The sequence below is a fragment of the Apodemus sylvaticus genome, chromosome 4 (genome assembly GCF_947179515.1).
Source record: "Apodemus sylvaticus chromosome 4, mApoSyl1.1, whole genome shotgun sequence".
NCBI classification, from domain to species: Eukaryota; Metazoa; Chordata; class Mammalia; order Rodentia; family Muridae; genus Apodemus; species Apodemus sylvaticus.
The window spans coordinates 39,955,880-39,974,780 of record NC_067475.1 but is presented as its reverse complement, the minus strand read 5'-3'; the positions used below and the strand labels follow the sequence as shown (position 1 = coordinate 39,974,780).

Below are 18,901 nucleotides of genomic sequence, written 5' to 3'. Positions count from 1 at the left end.
ACTCTATAGGCCAGGCTGGCCTCGACCTCAGAAATCCACCTGCCTCTGCCTCTGCCTCTCAGAGTGCTGGGATTAAAGGCGTGTGCCATTACTGCCTGGCTAGTGTGGTTATTTTAAAAGAGACAAGTTTTAACTGACTTTTAAACTAATATGGCAATGGAAATCATTCATTGTCAATGGCTTTTATTTGAAAGTTAGCCTTTACCCTAGTAATGCAGTCAGAGACCATTTATTCATGAGATAAAATTATTTAAAATGGTTTATTAATAAAATTAGCTATCTGGTTTAACTTCATAAAAACTGAACTATAGAAGGTGTTTAGTAACTTTAACATTTTGAGAAAGTGTTAAGTTGATATTTATACTTAATGTTTATTACATTGTTATATAATAGGTATTATACTTTACATTATATATATTATACTTCTATAATTGATTACAGATGGTAAAATAATTTGGTACTCTATTTCTCAGAACTAAACATTTTTCTAATTCAGAACTCATCTATAACATGAAGTGCTGTATAATTTATTTTAACAGTTAAATCATTTTCATTTTGAAGTTCTTCTCTGTTGATTGAAAGTCATGGGTCCTGAGTCTAGGGATTCAACCTGTTTAATTAACTACTCGCTAAGCATGCGCATAGCCCTGGGTTTGATTGATAACACTGCATAAGCCAGGTGTGTTTGCACACACATGTAATCCTGGCACTCCAGAGATGGAGATGGTGAAGAGGTCACACGGCCATCCTTAGCTCCACGGGATGTGCAAAGGCAACGTGGACTTGAGACCCTGTCACGATAATAAAGGATAAAAATCCAGGGCTGCTTTTAGATTATTTTCTTTTATATGCTTAAATAACATTGACTACAGTTTTCAAATGTTAGATATCAAAATATAAACTATTCTCGTGACCCTTGTCTATCTTTATTAGAATTGTTATGTAAGCAAGATGAAGTTAGTAGCGTCTGTCTTTTGAGTTGGCTTGTCACCCCAGATTCCAGAAGTGGGGTACATTTCCTAATGATGGGAGGTTTCCTTGAGCTCATGCTGGAATTGTGTTAACCCTTTATTTTCAGGAGATATTTTAGTCCTGTTATTCCATCCTAGTGATATTTATTTTTCTTAAAAGTAAGTGTGCCTTTTGATTATGAAATTATAAACAAAGATTTTCTCCTTCATATTTGTCTTGGACTATATAGACTAGCTAGTACTTGATATTGATTATTAAATTCAAGAATACAAATGTTCAATTTAAGAAAAACTACTTTTTGGGCTCTTTTTTTATTTAATTTTATTTTTTACTTATTCACTTTATATCCTGCTCACCGCTCCCCTCCCGGTCACCCCTCCCACAATCCTTACCCCATTCCCCTCTCCCCTTCTCCTCTGAGTGAGTGGGGGCCCCCACCTTGGCACATCAAGTCTCTGTGAGGCTAGGTGCTTCCTCTCCCATTGAGCCCAGACAAGGCAGCCCAGCTAGAAGAACAGATGCCACATACAGGCAACAGCTTTTGGGACAACCCCCACTCCAGTTGTTCAGGACCCACATGAAGACCAAGCTGTGCATCTGCTACATATGTGCAGGGAGGCCTAAGTCCAGCCCATTTATGTTTTTTGGTTGGTGGTTCAATCTCTGAGATCCCCAAGGGTCCAGATTAGTTGACTCTTTTCGTCAACTAATAGGAACTTCCTGTGGAGTTCCTATTCCCACCACTCTACTACTTTTTAAAGTGAGAAAACTTCCAGTGCAAAGATAACAGGCACCAAGTGGAAGACTAGAACTCAGACTCTATTTAACTACAGGTACTGCTGCACACTAGCTATTGTGTGATTTCTTTGACCTCTGAAGCCTCAGTTTCTTCTTCTGTGATGATGGAATTTCATCAAGGCTCAAAAGCACCTAATGCCTGTAAAATTTTTTCAAAAACCTTCCCTGTAGCTTGCAGTTGCTGCCATGGGTGCGTTTTGGGTTCACGCCAGTGTACAATGGATCCCGTGAACTTCTGCTGCTCAGAAAGCCTTATCGTCCCCCAAATTCCCTGCCCTGCTTTCTCAGGAATTTTCTCTTATGCAGCTCTGTTGATATCTACTCTGCAAATGTTGAAATGTTCGGCTTAGCCCAGCGCTTCCAGAAGAAGATGCCCAGACCCGTTTAAATGCCCAGAGCTTCCTAGAGATCACAGCATGCTCTAGAAAAGAAAACGGGAGAATGATGTGGGAGAGGCTAGAGGGGGCAAACATGATTGTCCTATCTGCTCTGTGGTCTGTGGTGTGTGTGGGGGCGGGACGAAGGGAGTGAGGTTGTGTGCTGTCTTAGACAGCTGCAAAGGCTAAGGAAAGCCCAGCAGGGCTGCTGGGGAACCTTCTAGCTGAAGTTTTCTTGGCTGTAGAATCCTGGGTCTCAGAACAGTCTTGATTTAGTGTCCTGGTGGGCTCAGTCTTGGAACATCCCTGGGAGACATGGCCTTAAAAGTGGCTTCTAGAGATAGATCAGCGACTGAGACACCAGCCACATGCACTTCCTGTAGCTTACTCTCGAAGGTGCGTTTAAGGCCACCGTGGTGTCACTGTTATATAAAGGATGACGTCCATACTCATCGTATTACACTTTGAAAGCCCTCACTATCTGTTCTATCTAGCCAAACATTTTGGGCTAGAAACACCCACTTTATTCTCCCCCCAGCTCCGGCCCAGACATTTGTTTTTCACTAAGACTTTCCCAGAGGAGGTAACTAACCTTGTCACCAGTCCCCAGTCCCCTGTGAAGAGTTAGCTCACTCACTGCTATAAAGAAGATCTAAACCTTCTCAAGGACTGGTACCGACCTCAGGTGGCAAAGAGCACTTTCTATCTGAATTAAAATAATAATGTTTAAGGAAAACAAACAAAAGCAGATAAGGAGTGGTGGATATTTCATAATGAAATTTTCATTCATGTTTTATTGCCAGACATTCAGTCTGGCTTGGGTGTAGCAAGATGGAAACAGGATGACTGTCATAGAAAACGTTCACCACAGCCTGCTGTACACACCTGCTCCGAGCCCACCCTAACCCCCAATGCTTCCACCTTAGTTACTTCCCAGCCTATTGGGTATGGATGAAGGAAGCACATAGGCTTCTCTTTGACCCAGTCTTTGCTATAAGGTTGGTACATCTGTGCATCAGCTCTGTGAAGAAGTCAGCTGAGATCTGCCAGATTGCTGATAAAAGCAAGTATCTGACCAGGATCCAATGTGATGGGAGACGTTGGGTTACATTCTCTTCCTTACACATTTTGCAAATGCTCTCCATGCACTCATTCACAGACTCACAGCCAGGGTAAATCCTGTCTTCTGGACTCTTGGCAGGTGAAGCCAGCAAAATGGCATGAGAGATCACACCAAACGCTTCGCTGCAAACTGCCACCAACAGTGCTGCCTCTGCCCACGGGCCCGGCCGCCCACTTTATTTCTGATAATCTGCAACTATTTAACATTTCTTGATGTATCTAGAACTAATTCATGTCAGAAATGTATTTTGCATTGATACTCATTTTTTTTCTGCCTATTCTTTTTTACCCTACCTTTCTTTCCCAATCTCTTTACCCATTCCTAAGGTGCAGCTAGCTTTATAAACATTTCTGCAATGTCATTTCTTTCCTAATCGAATCCACTTGGATGCTCTCTGACCTTCTCCCACGTGTGGTGTTTGTGTTGTTACCAGTAGTATTTAGGAAGGTTAGTTTTTATTGTGAATCACGAATACACAAAATAAAAACAGCTTAAACAGGAATGCAATATTGTGTCCTCTATATATGACAGGGAAGCTGCACCTATGATCATAACAATATGGTCGCCTAAATGAGACCTCCAAAATGATAATGCAAGTTGACAGGCCAGCATAGATAGGGAATATCTCACAAGGTCCCACTCCTAGCTGAACAACTATAGGCAATTAATGGTTGCTAAGAAAGGAAGAATTGCTCTTCTCTTCAGAAGAGATGAGTCCCCTGATGGGTCATACAACCCCTTAGGACTGTGTGAGTCCTAAGCACACACACAGGAGCAACACTAAGTGGACCCAGCAGATTGTATTTACATATACATACGTCTATATGTAACCACAATGGTAAGGAAGTCATGGATTTGAGAGTGGACTCAGGGGGACATAGGGAAGATGGGAGAGTATGGGAAAAAGTGAATACCGTACTCTCATAGGGAATTCTCAAAATTAAAAAAGCATAAATGTAAAAGGAATGTAATCTTATTACTTTCCTTGGCGTGCTCCGAGCTAGGCAGGTCAAAACTGGCATTGGACCTGTAAGCTACAAATGTCCCAAATCTCTGATGCCTTCTATCTCACATCCCTGAGCTATGTTCTGTGCATCCGGGAGCAGCAATGGAGCCCAGCCATCACATTCTAAACAGCGGGTCAGGAGGCAAAAGCACCATCAGTATTCTAGAAGTTGTCCCAAACATGCCTTGTCATCTTCTTGACTGGGAATGATTCCTGGGGTAACACTAACTCTTTGGCTTGCAGAGTAATTCAGTCTTTATTCTGAGTAGCTCTAGGTCCGTCCACACAGAGAAGAGTTAATCTGGGGGCAGCTGGCGCATCTCTACTAGACACTGCCCAAGCAGCATATGCAGCTAAAATCTCCATCGCTCTATTAGTATCCTCCTAGATAATAAGCTGCTCTCTGTAGTGACTGACCTACGGTAGATTGTTTTTCTTTCACATAGACCCCAGTGTGGCCCTCGGGAACAGGTGTCCACGTTGTATTTATTGAAGGCAGGAAGCAATGTATCAACATTTTTTTATAAAGTAGGAAATAACCAGGTGTTACGTAACTTTAATAGAACTCATGCTTCTATAGCAGCTCCTATTTCCGAATTAATGGTTCTGGCAAGTTTCTTAGGCATTTTGAGTTGCTTCTGATGTTGTGGACGTAATGCTGATGGTAATGGTAAGAATGGTATAGTTATTACTATTTTCATTTCTAGTCTACAGAAGGCTTCTATAGAGGCATCTTTTCTGGTGTTTTTCTTTCTCCGGTGACAACCTTTTTTATTTTTCCTGTCTACATTATGGCTTCTTTTTGTTTCATTTCCCTAAGCTATTGATTGTAAAAAAATGATTCTTGTAGTTTTCAGTATTATGTTCTTAGCCTCAAGCCTGCACTTACAACCTTTCCTTGAATGTCACACAGATAACACATGTAATCAGACCCAGGAGATCTGTTATGCAAGGCAATCCGAATGCCTTCAAGGCTGAGCTGGAAGTTAATCTCATACCCATCTAGTCCTGTGCTACGTTCTGAAATGTCATTTGCATTCTTTTTCATTCATTTGTAATACTTTCCAGTGCAAAAAAGGCTCTATTTGACCTTATTACAATTAAATCAAAATACATATGACAGAAAGGGGATACTGAAATATCTGAGCCACTGTGGAACGCTGGATGACATCGCTATTCCAAGATATAGCCTGCGTTTGAAGGACGGTAGACAGGCACCATATTGGAACTTTGGAAACTTAGAACCAGAAAAGTTCTAAGACATGTTCTTTCTTTCTTTCTTTCTTTCTTTCTTTCTTTCTTTCTTTCTTTCTTTCTTTCTTTCTTTCTTTCTTTCTTTCTTTCTTTCTTTCTTTTGTTCTTTCTTTTATTCTTTCTTTCTTTCTTTCTTTTCTTTCTTCCTTCCTTCCTTCCTTCCTTCCTTCCTTCCTTCCTTCCTTCCTTCCTTCCTTTCCTTCTTCCTTTCTTTTTTTATTTTAAAGCCTTATTACAGAAAGATGGAGGGAAAGAGAAAAGGTAGAGAAGTAGAAGTCAGCCAAGACCACGTGGAGAGAGGGGGGAAGGAAATGAGGAAAGAAATGTAAGAGAAGAGAGTAAGAGTGAGAGCAAGAGAGAGGAGAAGAAAAAAGGGCAAGAAGGACATGTATTTCTTTTTTCCTAATTATAATTTTCTTTATTCTTCAGAATTATATACCTATATACAATGAAATATGATCACACCCCCCGTTTTCCTCGCCAATTCTTCTGTGTGCCTCTATAATGTGCCCCCTATTTGATGTTGCTGTTTATAACCCACTAAGTCCAATTATCATTGCACATATGAGCATGGGTGTGGGGCTGTTCACTGGCACGTGGAAACCTGCCTGGGGGAACACCACCCAAGGAGAATGGCTCTGTCTTTCCCAACAACTGTCAACTGCCAATCACTCTTGGTAAGGAGTGGAGCCTGGAGAGCATCTTTCCAGTCCTAATTACACAGTAAAACCTTACTGCTGAAGGCACCATACACTTTGGCTGCAAGACATGGGGAAATCAACCTGAAACTAAGCAGAGGTCTTTCTCCTTCTGGCTACCTCCCATAGTGTCAAAGACTCTTCTGCTAGGGAAGAGAAGACATCTGGTCCTACCGAGTGCTGGGCTCTACGTGCGGTGCAGTGACCTTCAGGCAATATCTTCCCACCCACTAGTGCACTAGAAGTATTTAGGTGAAATTAGGATGGGCCTGGCTGGGATTCTGTGCTGGCTGGATTTTGTGCAGTTCTTGAGAAGGTAAACCATAGCTGCTAAGAGACGATGATTATAATAGTTACATGATGTCCAGACAGCATTTCCCTGAACTCCTCCTCATCTTCCAGTTCTAAACGTCTTTCCACTTCTTTTCCTCTTTTAGGACATTGCCTGGGCTTGGTGGGGGAGGGGTGACTGGGGAAGAGTTCCCACTGGGGCTGAGCCCTCAGCCTTTTACTCTCGGCACTTGGACTAATTATATATTGATTGCTGATGTTATAACTAGGGTGTCTGTTGCTGTGACAACACAACATAACCAATGGAATGGCACAAGTCTTGTGGAACCTCAGAGCCCATCCCCAATGACAATTCCTAACTCAGTGGTTCTCAACCTTCCTAATGCTGGGACCCTTTAACCCAGTTCTTCATGTTGTGCTGACCCCCAACCATAAATTTATTTTCATTACTACTTCATGATTATAACTTCTTTACTGTTATGAATCATAAGGTAATCATCTGCCATGTAGGAGATCTGATATGCAATCCCTGTGAAAGGGTCATTCATGTCTGAAGGGGTTGAGACCCACATGTTGAGAACTACTGTCTCAATCCTTCCCAAACAGTTAATTAGCTGGGGACAAATTATTCAAACACGTGAGCTTCTCAAAGCAAGTCTCATTTAAACCACCACAGCTACCTACTGTGAAAAAGAAGCTTCTCTGAGCAAGACTGAGAGCATCTCAGGTCTGTGGCACAAACATAAATATTTAGGGGGCAACTTGATATGTTCATGTAAAGAACAGTAGTAGTTTCTTCCCTAGGGCCTATGATCTATCACTGTGAGCTTCTGACCAGGATTACAGTACTAGGCATGAAAACCCCTCCTGTGGAGCAGGCCTCAAGTCCAACCAGAAATCAAGTAGTTATCCTATAATAATCATTCCATTGCACTGGCGGGCAGGTAGATATTGCCTGAAGGTCATCACAACACACATAAGTAGAGTCCAGCACTTGGTAGGACCGGATGTCTTCTCTTCCCTAGCAGCCTGCACAGCATCTTTGACACTACGAGAGCTAGCCAGATGGGAGAAAGATTTCTGCTTAGTTTCAGGTTGATTTCTCTATGTCTTGCAGGCAAAGTGTCTGGTGTCTTCAACCTTAAGGTTTTACTGTGTAATTAGGATGGGCTATTTTGGAGACCCCTGGGGAGTCCCTGACCAATAACTTTTTTTAAAAAACATTTTAAAAATTTTTATTATTTCTTTTATTTGTTGAAATTATAATATAATTGTATCATGTTGCCGTTCTGTTTCCTCCCTTCAAACTTTTCCATATCACTTTCCTGTCTCTTTCAAAGTCACAGCCCCTTTTTGTTGTTACACAGGTGTGTGTGTGTGTGTGTGTGTGTGTGTGAGAGAGAGAGAGAGAGAGAGAGAGAGAGAGAGAGAGAGAGAGAGTTACTAAATACAGAAATACAACCTGCTTATAATGTCTACATAATGTTATTTGTATGTACATGTTTTCCAGGCTGACCATTTGGTATTGGATAACTAATTGTGTGTTTTTCCTTGCAGAACACTATTCCTCACACTCTAAACATTCTTTAGTTGCCTATAGGGTGTGTGTGTGTGTGTGTGTGTGTGTGTGTGTGTGTGTAGGACTGGGACCTTGTGAGCTTCCCCCCATCCATGTCAACATGTCTATGATGTCAACCTTGTTCAGCGTGTGTTTAGGTAGCCATATTGGTGAGACTTTATGGGTGTAGTTCCTTACATTCCTAGGAGACAACCTCACAGTAAACTCTCCGATCTGCTGGCTCTTAGCATCTTTCCACTCCTCTTCTCCAACAATCCCTGAGTCCTGGGCGTAGGAGTTGTGTTGTAGAGCTAATAGTTGAAACTTGACTCCACAATTCTGCCATTTGATTGGGTTTAATGGTCTCCATCTGTTGCAAAGAGAAGTTCCCTTTATAAGGTGTAAGAACTACTCTTATCTGTTGGTATAAGGACAAATATTTAGAATGTAGCAGCTAGAAATTATGATTTCATAAAGCAGTGGCTGTAGGTCCTCCTCCATGACCTCAGTGGTCCTGCATTGTTGGTTTGGTGTCCAGTTCCAGGCATGAGTTCCCATGAGTGGACCCTAAGTGCAGTTAGAGCGCTGCTGGTTACCACTGAGGTCTTCACACTCCTGCTGTATCCTCAGGGTTCTTCTGCCATCAAATTGTGCTCATTGTTGTGCTTCTAAGCATCATGGCTGTAGGCCCGCCACTTGCTTCCTTTTTGACAGCTTGCGTGGTTCCTTCTGGAACCATGAAATCCACTTCTCAGGGAGAGGGCATTCGATGACCAAGAGCTTGGGGAGGAATCCCATGCCTAAGGCATATATTCAGTTTTAAATATCACCTACTACTTTTCCATTTCTTCAGTTAGTAAAACTACAATTAAAATAGGCATATCAGACAGAAAATACACACACACACACACACACACACACACACATACACACACACACACCAGGAAGAAGATGCATCTAGAGATAACCTACTAAGTTTTTTTTTAAGTGTGGCCCTTTAATAAAGTTCCTCATGTTGTGGTGAACACCAACCATATAATTATTTCATTACTCCTTCATAACTATATGTTTGCTACTATTATAAATTGTAATGGAAATAATCTGATATTCAGGTTATCAGAAATGTGACATCCAAGGGGATCATGGCCCACAGGTTGAGAACCGCTGTTCTGCACAGTCCAAATGTGCGGGTGTCTGTTGTATCAGGCTGTTCTGACTGGGGTAATGACTGAGCTGTAATCGTCTAACATATTTCCAAATTAGGATGTAGATATCCCCACCCCCTTCCCCATAGTTCACAGTTGCGGGTCCCTCCTTTACCTGTTGAAATAGCACATTTGCCCACTGCATAGAAGGAACTCACGTCTATTATTTCTGCAGGGACCACGATGCAAACAAGATCAATTACATGTACGCTCAGTATGTCAAAAACACAATGGAGCCACTTAATATCCCAGATGTCACCAAGGACAAAAGATTTCCCTGGACAGTAAGTAACCTAATTTTAGAGCTGATGCTCACAGGCTGTGTCCCTTCAGACCCACACTCACAGCTGCTGTTTGTCTGAAGGACTAGGCTGGAAACTGACTGTTTAAGGGGGATGATCTCTGTTTTGCCTGCTTGACGGAGGGGTGGTGAAGTACTTCTATGTGTGTTAGGGAGGCTGTGCTGTCTGTATTTTCGCTCTACTCTTTGTCTAGTGACAAACCACGTGTGCATGTTGAGGTGATTTAAAGAACATGGTGTCAGAGACTCTCCTCAGATGGAGTGCCTGACTTTATCTGTAAAAATTACGGTCCCTGTGGTTTGGGTGCACACCACTGGCAGTCTTCTTAGTGAGCTGCTTCTTGGGGAAGGTGGATATCCATTTGCCTTGACAGTGAAGTTATTATAGAGATGTGTTCCCCAGACACTGAACACTTTGAATTCCTGCGTTTACTTTAATCTTTCAGAAAACACTAGCCTGTGACACAGCTGCCTTGATTCTGTTGCTTGCACGCTTGGGACAACTTTGTCAGACTGTGTAAATGTAGGCCTCAAGTATGGTGGTGTTATTAAGAATGCCAGTATTGTGATGTGTTGTTTCCAGGCTTTGGATTCTGCCTGGGTTATGGACTGGAGACCCATCTCACCAGGATAGCAGACACTGAATAAATATTTGACTTAACTTTTGCTATAAACTCTTTGGAAAGTTTAAATAGCATAAAGGACATTTGGTGCGTGTTTCTAATAAAGACTGACTCTATTGCTCATGGTCTGTAGCTGGTACAAGATGAGCATACGTGTTATTTCAGTGTGTGCTACAGTTAGTATGACATTTGTGGGACCAGTCATTTCTGCTGTTTTATCGGTCTTGGTTTTGTTCTTTAGAATGAAAACATGGGACATATGAACACGCACTGCATTGGAAGTTTACTTTGCACGCCTATAAAAAATGGGAAGAAGAACAAAGTCATAGGTAAGACCTTTTCACTGACTCAACACTCAGAATTTCTGTAAGAAAAAAGCATTCTCTACCACTTTCAAGTGTGACTTAGAAACTTCAAGAATAAAATATCTGGGTAAAGAGAAAAATTAGAGTTATAAGTTAAAAATTTTATGTTGATAAATTCCTCCATACACGTCAGACATTTAATTAGATATACTGTATTTCTGATCATTAAAATAGTTTTATTTGAGATTTTTGTTCCAGATTGATGTGCTATCCAGGCAGTGGTGGGGCACGCACGCCTTTAATCCCAGCACTTGGAAGGCAGAGACAGGCAGATCTCTGGGTTCAAAGCCAGCCTGGTCTGCAGAGTGAGTTTTAGGATAGCCAGGGCTACACAGAGAAACCTAGTCTTGAAAAACAAAACAAAACAAAACAAACAAAAAAAACAAGATTGATGTGTAAAAAGTCTGTATACTGGCCTGGCAAAATGGTTCATTGGGATAGGGGCTTGCCACCAAGTCTAAATTCTATTCCCAGTATCCATATGGTAGAAGGAGAGAACCAACTGCAGGATGTTGTCTTCTGATCTCCACATCCACATTGTGACACACTTCCACAACCCCGTGTGCACACACTCAAACACCCATTAAAAAATGTTCAAAGTTCATACACTGAGAGCCATCCATTGACAATATATATTTAGTCATATTTCCTGATATTTGACTTTTCAAATATTTAGGTGAGGTTATAGGTTGTATTAATTTGTTTATTCATTTAATCAATATTTACTGAGCACTCCTGCAGTCTAGGTGCCTGGCATAAATCAGGGAGAAAAGCAGAAATCCCTGCCCTGGGGTCTTAGGTTTGTATACAGAGGTTAAAGGACAACTTTCACTACATAACAGCACACAAATTCCTTCTCCAGACACTAGAAGGATGTCCTCTGTTACTGATGTGTTTACCCCTCAGTGTCATAGGCTTTATTAAGTGCGGGGCAAACATTGCTGGGCATTGGCAGATAGCATATGGCTTTAGTCCCAGTCCTCAAGAGGCAGAGGCAGGTAGATTTCTGAGTTGGAGGCCAGCCAGGGCTACATGGTGAAACCCTGTGCTAAAAAAGACAGAGGTAGACAAAATGTATGTTATTTTGTACTCTGGTTATCCATGGTTAACACAGAAAGCAGTGTGAACTAGTAGCATGCTCCCAAGTTTGTAGAAATAAAGGAAAGATAGCTGACTTCTAAAGATTAAAATTTGACACCGAAACCCTAATGGAACATCACTTATGTATAAATTTACCTTAAAAAATCTGCATAGCTTTCAGGTTGCAAGAAAAAAGGTATTATTATTTAACATGGAAGCAGGTAGGTAGGTGTGTTAGCATGTGTGTACATGTGCTTGTTCATGTATGTGTGTGTGTGTGTGTGTGTGTTAAATGTTGAAAATGCCTATCCAAATCGGACACAACTCTGATTCCTTTGCTGGGAGGCCATTAAGCATTCCATGAGCTGCTCTCCCTTGTTCTGATTCCAGACCCACTAATCTGATTTCCCTTATTTGATTTTCCTTTCAACATAGTTCATAGGAAGGGAACCGGCTGCTTTGCAGGTTCACGTTTGTGTTCTAAAGTTCCGTTTCTTGTCTGTACTGGTTTTCTTCACCAGTCTGGCCGTCCCCTGTCACCAGCATACCTTCCATTGCAGGTCCTGCATCTGTCAGGCCCAGGACCAGACCCTACATGCACCCCTAGAATCTTGGAGGCTACTCCTACTGTGTTATACGCAGTACTCTTCTTAGCTCAGACCAAAAAAAAAACCAAAAAAAAAAAAACCAAAAAAAAAAAAAAAACAAACCAATGAATGTAACATATAAGCACATCTATATTAGCATCATCTCCAACCGATCTCCAAATGTTAGGTTATAAAATGTTACTTGCTAGGAGACCAATGGGGAGACTACACTTTGTTATGCTTTTTTAGAATTTGTTTTTCATGAAACTCTAAGAAACTACCATAAGCTGTGTTTGAGAGTGTGCAATTGAGCTCCTGCAGGGAGGCATCATTTACTAATACGATGTCATAAGAAAGAAGGAAGACCTGCAAGTCTGCCTTGCCTCAACAATGTCTCTGTGAAATAAGAGGTGGGAGTCGAGGCCTGCTGAGGGAGGGATGTGTCTGGAGCTCGCTCCTGTGCCCACCGTAAGCATAGAAGCACGGCTGGTTACAGAGCGCAAGCCTGGGAAAGGACCTCGAAAGCCCTTTGCTTCCCTCTCATGTAGACGATTAGGATCACTCAGTAACTTCGTAGATCTGTCGAAATTCACTTTTTGATCTTGTGTCCATTTCTGAAAAAGTAGCAAATTTTTTAAAACTTAGAATAAGAAGACTCAAGCAGAGCATGGCACCTACAGCAGGCAGAGCTCTGCGAGTCTGAGGTCCACATAGCAAGGTCCAGGACAGGTGGGGCTGCATAACAGAGAGACCCTGTCTCAAAACACTGAAGTCAAAACAAAAGAGTATGGATGATTGCATGCTTTCCCATCCTGCTGAAAAGCAGAAGCCAAAGGCAGCAGATGCCTTTAAAAAGAGAAAAAATAATTTAAAAAAAAAAAAGGAAAGAAATGGGTTCTGTGTGAGTTTGTGGAACAGACAAGGTACTCAAGTTCACTGCAAGTGTGAAGTGAAAATTTCCCAGCATACCCTGCTGTTTTATACGTGGGACAAAACTGGGAGCTGGAATTCTGCACATACTTAGATGTCCACGGGAGCCGTGGGGAAAAGATCACGGCTGTGGATAATTCATCTTGCATGTCACAGACCAGATCCCCATGAGCCATTCTAATAGAGAATCCCCACAGAGTTTCACGCAGACAAACAGGCCACCCGTGTGTCTCTCTGTAATCTTCTTCCTTCCTCTTCATCAGTTCTCATTACTGACATTCAGATGAAATTATAAACATTAGACCAGTTCAGAGCCTGTTGTATCATCAACTTTATTCCCCAAAGCATTATATCCTATCAACAAATGTTTTCATGTGCTCTGCCTGATACAGAATGTTTCCACTGCTGCCCAGGAAAATTTTTTCTCAATTAACTTTCATTCATTTTAACCAGTTGTTTGCCTTCTTGATTAAGCAAAATATGCCCTTTTCTCCATAGTATTCTTTCCAGGAATTTTGATCTCTAATCTCCATACCAATTTTAAAGCATATTTGAGGGGGTTAATATATTTTTATATTTTAAAATATATATCATATTATATTTACATACTATATATCGTATATTACATGTTATATATCATATATCATATTATTCCCCGCCCCCATTGAGATTCTGTGTGGCTCGAGTCTATGCAGGCCTTGCACACTCACAACTGCCGTGAACTGAATTCATATGTTCAACTGACTGTCTATGGCTCTTACAATCTTTCCTCCCCCTCTTTTACAATGATCCTTGTGCCTTGGGTGTGTAATACAAACATCTGAACCACACATTTTTCAGGCTTGTATTTTCTACATTTTGAACAGGTCTATCAGTTACCATCTACTTCAAAATGCATCTTCTCTGATGAGATTTGGCAGATTCACTATCCTATGAATATAATGCTAAGTTGTTGGTCAGTTTAATATTCTACCCACTTAACAGTAAAAGCAGTAGTTTCTCCTTTAGGGTCTTTAACCTTTCCAGATGTGAGTTCTGGTCTCAGTGGTGGTGCTAAGTGTAGGTTTCAGCTTGTGTGGCAGGCCTTAAGTCCAACTGGAAAGCAGTTGGTTAACTCTGTGACGTTGGTGCCACTACTGGACCAGTGAACACGTCTTGCCGAGCCAGCTGTGGCTCACAAGGTTCCTGATTGTGTCAGGACGGTGGTTACTTTTCTCTCTGGTACTATGCATAGCACTTTCCCATGCTCCGAAAGCTAACAACAGAGACGGTTTCCAGGCAGGTCCCAGCTTGACTCCTCCTTGTCTGCAGCTCCAGTATGCGGAGTCTTCAGCACCTTACGAGTAAGGAAGAGCGTGAGCAAGGGTGTTTGATATTTGGGTCTATGGGACCTCACTGGCCAAGAACTCCAAAAGACATAGCCCACTCTTGGCTCTGATTCTGGGCGAGCCAATCCAGACCCAGAAAGGCAAACATCACGTGTTGTCTCTCACTTGTGGATATTGTGGGGGTGGGACGGGGGGTTGATTGATCTTTGAGACATGGACTTACTTTGAAGTCCTGGTTGGCATGGAACTTGATGCTTTTGAATTCATTGAGGTCTGCCTACCAAATGCTGGGACTGAAAACCCCTGCCTGCAAAGTAGAATATTTTTTATTAGTTTTTGAGAATGTCATAGATGCATTTTGATCCTATTTACCCTAATTTCTTGCAGATGCCTATCTTCCTTCCCGCCCAACTTGTCTTCTCTTTCTCCCTCGTTAAACCTATGCGATCCAATTCATGCTGCCCAGATACTCTTGAGTGTGGGGCCATTTTCAGGAATGTGATCAACCTATGAAGGGCCCCGCCCTTAAAAACTGACGCTCAAGGAGAAGTAGTAACCCTTAACCCTGTGTTGTTGCAAAGCTAGGAGGTTGGAAGCAGACGATGAGTCCCAGAATTAAAGAAAAGGCCGCAGTGGCAGGGGTTCGGGGCCATCCTCTGTGTGGTTTCCAGAGGTGCTTGGTAGTGGGCAGCTCTTACAATGGCAGTGGCCACACAGCTGATGCTGAGTAAGTACCCCACACCCCTTCTTAATATTAGGGAACATGGATAATTTGGTTTTATTATCACTTCATCTTCCTCCTAATACATACAGTCTTGGGTATTATTTTTACCCATAATACCATATTTTCACCTTATGATTATATTTATCTCTATGCATGAAGCAGTCAGCAGCTCATAGTCCATTGGTGCACATTGTCTAGCTCTTCGCATGGGTCATTTGTGAAGAAATGGTGAAAATTTAATCTATATACGTGCTCAGGACTTAAATTCTAAGAACTCCATTTGTTTCTTATAAGCCTTCCCATGGATTTTTTTGCTTGCTATAATTACGTTTTCTAAGGGATTTAATGTGACCAGTGGGATAAGCACGCATGCTTGCCTGGCTCGCTTTCAAGAGAGAATTTGATTATATGGATAAATGGCTGTCTTCAGTACCCGTTTCCTCCCTGGAGCTTAAGTCTGGGTTTCTGCACCTGTAGTGGTGGCTTGGAGCACAGACACATTTTATCTGCTTTGCCCTGGGCTGTGGATACAGCAGGTTTAATATTCATTTGGCATTCCATTTAAATGATTTGGGAGCAATTCCAGAGGCAGAATGTAATACTCCCTTTTTCTTCTTTTTGTCCGGAGCTGTACAGTCCACCACTGTTCTACACCTCCAGATCCATTAATACCTCTTAACATACTTGTTCAGCGAATTTTAGCCAGGGCAGATTTGAATTACTGTGTAACAGACTTAATTAGCAAATTGCCTGATGTGTATGCCCTAAGCCCTCAGTCGCACTTTCCATCGTACGCCTGCAGGGATTGCTATGAGGTAATCTGAAAATCTTATTTCTGAGCAGCGACCACCATGTATAAGATAACTTGTGTACAACTTGAAAGGCACTTCCTCTGTGCAATCTGAGCACAAGGGCCGGAAGACAAATGATTGCAGGAGGATTCCAACTGGGAGACTGCCAGCGCCTGCATAAACAGTCCCATAGTTATAATGTGAGGAGCCACCAAAATGGCCCTGTGTTTTTACCAAATATGGGATGCGTGGTGTTAAGATAATGACTGCTGAGTGATGGTATGTATGGCTTTTTGCTCGCATGGTCCACCGTCTTTATGTCTCGTTTGAAGTCTTGCATTATAATAGAATAGTGTTGGAAATGTGGTCCCCACAGCACTATAGACAGATAGGAAAGCGTGCTACACAGCAGCACACACAAATGAAAAGTCAGATCATACGTTAAAACAGACAGTGCAACCATGGTGACGAAAGGAATTAATATGCAATCGGATGTCAACACACACCATGACAATCTTTTGTGTTCCAGGAAAAATAAGGGCTAATAGTCGATATAATCTCCGTGGGAAAGTGCCTCGGGTCAGAGCTGGGGTCCCGAATCTTTTCATTAACTCAACATTTTTTTTTCTCTTAAATTCTTACTGTCTGCCAGGATTTTGTTAGCTGAGAAAGTGGGATTTGTGGGGAGGGGATTGGTAAGCCCAGCACACTTAAAGCCAAGAAAGAAACAGCAGTGGAATCTGTCCTTACTCACCCGTGTTACTGTTAACATGAGGAAGAGAAGCGCCTGCCCTGTGTCTGCGCTGCGAGGCTGAGGCCTCTTTTTGAAGGAGATGTAAGCTTCACCTGGGAGACAGGCAGGAGAGCACGGATGGCAATGCAGGTCCCGGAGATGTCAGTCCCCAGAGCTGGACTGACAGGTAGATGGAAAGTCCACCGCAAAGGTGTGAGTAATTGACGTGCGGTTTGAGCGGCGCATACCAGTGAGCATGCGCAGTGAATGGAACACGGTATAGGCCAGGGCGGAGGTTGAGACTCACCTGGGTGCTATGTAGCTGTGAATAAATGCAACAGCCTTTTCCTCGTTCCTATAATGGTCTCACCACCTTCACAAAGAAAATCATGAGGACCGGAGAGTGTGTGTCGACTCAAGTACACAGCTCAGTATCGGTCCCACAGTGGACACATATGGAAAGTCTTCTATTTAGAGACAACGTGATAAAAGTTAACAACACATTTTATTCAATAGTAGGCCATGTATACCAAGGTCTTGTGCAGGAACCTTCTGTAGACACAGAATCCCATAGCAACACCGGCTGAGTAAAGATGATCATGACATTAGGGTAATTCTCCATTCTGTTCCAGCTTCATGACTGACCTACAAGGAGAGATTATGATATTCTTTAGGGACTAAGTCAGCTTTTATATCTAAAACAGTCCTATCTGTGATTACTTCTTCCCATGTGATTATCTTGAATACTTGAGCATATATTTGAAATTCGAAGCTGCCTGTTTTCTGCATTCTATTCTGTATGTAAATTGCATTTTTAAACTCTGGTTTCTCCGTAAAGGAAAGCAGACTGTGTGACCCAAAACTCTGATCTGCATCAGAACTGCTCACTTGGCACATGCACAAAAATCCAATTAGTTTCCAAAGGACAAATTGTCTTTGGGGAATGAACTGATCTAAAATTCATGACCAATCTGGAGGAGAATAGTTCTCTAGGAATTTTCTTTTTTTAAATCATAGACTATATACATTCAGGGCTGAATGAAACTAATGCTCACATAAATTAATTGGGGTTACTCTCCTAGTTTGTCTGAGAGGTCTGTGTTCTTATGTGGAGTCATCAGGCATCTCTAAGAGAAAACAGTCAGGCAATCTTTGGGTGTGAGGATTAAGGTCGATCGATGGGAGCTATGGGGACTGACAATCATATGTGCTTCATTTCTTGGATTGCTATAGGTGTTTGCCAACTTGTTAATAAGATGGAGGAGAATACTGGCAAGATCAAAGCTTTCAACCAAAACGATGAACAATTCCTGGAAGCGTTTGTCATCTTCTGTGGCTTGGGAATCCAGAACACACAGATGTACGAAGCTGTGGAGAGGGCCATGGCCAAGCAGATGGTGACGTTGGAGGTGGGACGGAGCCCGTGGGATTTGCTCTGCCCAGGCACACACTCAGCGTCAACTCCCAACACTCACAGCGTGAAAACACCTGACTCTCATGATCATGTCTACATGCTTATTTGAAAGCTAAAGAAAGTAGATTTCAAATATTTAGACTCTTGCCAAGGCTCATATGACCAAACCAAGACTCTGGTCTACCCCCCCCTGATTTTTCTCCATAAAGCAGTGTTGGTTTTCTGTAGTCCATTCATGGGGATACCCACCATCCCTGAGTCTGTCTCTTCCCCATTTATCTCCCTCTTGTGTCTCTCTATGAGATTTATTAAAAATAATAATAAAAAAAGCTTTAAAAAATCCACTTCCAATCTTGGAGAATTGAAAGTAAGGAAAAGGAAAAATAAAGGAAAATCAGTAAATAGAGGAAACAAGTGTCTCAAACTCTCTGTTCAGGGACTTTGCCTTCTCAATCTTCTGATCCAGCTGGTTTTCTGAAGAGGCTGCAAATATTATTGCCTCTGTGAACTAGAACTTGACATTTTTTTTATTTAAGTATAAAATAAACCTTCTAGTACAACCACATCTTTGGTTTAAAGGGAATTTCTAAAACTGTCCCATATTGCTTAGAAGATACCCTTTTTGAAAATGAGAAAAGAGAAAGAAAGAAAGAAAGAAAGAAAGAAAGAAAGAAAGAAAGAAAGAAAGAAAGAAAGAAAGGCCGGGCAGTGGTGGCGCACGCCTGTAATCCCAGCACTTGGGA

General features: G+C 41.9%; 1 protein-coding gene across 3 annotated transcripts in view; it reads left to right on the top strand.

Moving 5' to 3' along the window:
- The window catches only part of Pde5a (phosphodiesterase 5A), a 161,531-nt gene that overhangs the window by 84,646 nt on the left and 57,984 nt on the right, over positions 1–18,901 (top strand). For all 3 annotated transcript variants that reach the window (XM_052179313.1, XM_052179311.1, XM_052179312.1), the window contains exons 8-10: positions 9,458–9,566; positions 10,448–10,535; positions 17,978–18,153. In XM_052179313.1, coding sequence (XP_052035273.1) covers positions 9,458–9,566; positions 10,448–10,535; positions 17,978–18,153 — 373 coding nt within the window. The remainder of the gene's footprint in view (positions 1–9,457; positions 9,567–10,447; positions 10,536–17,977; positions 18,154–18,901) is intronic.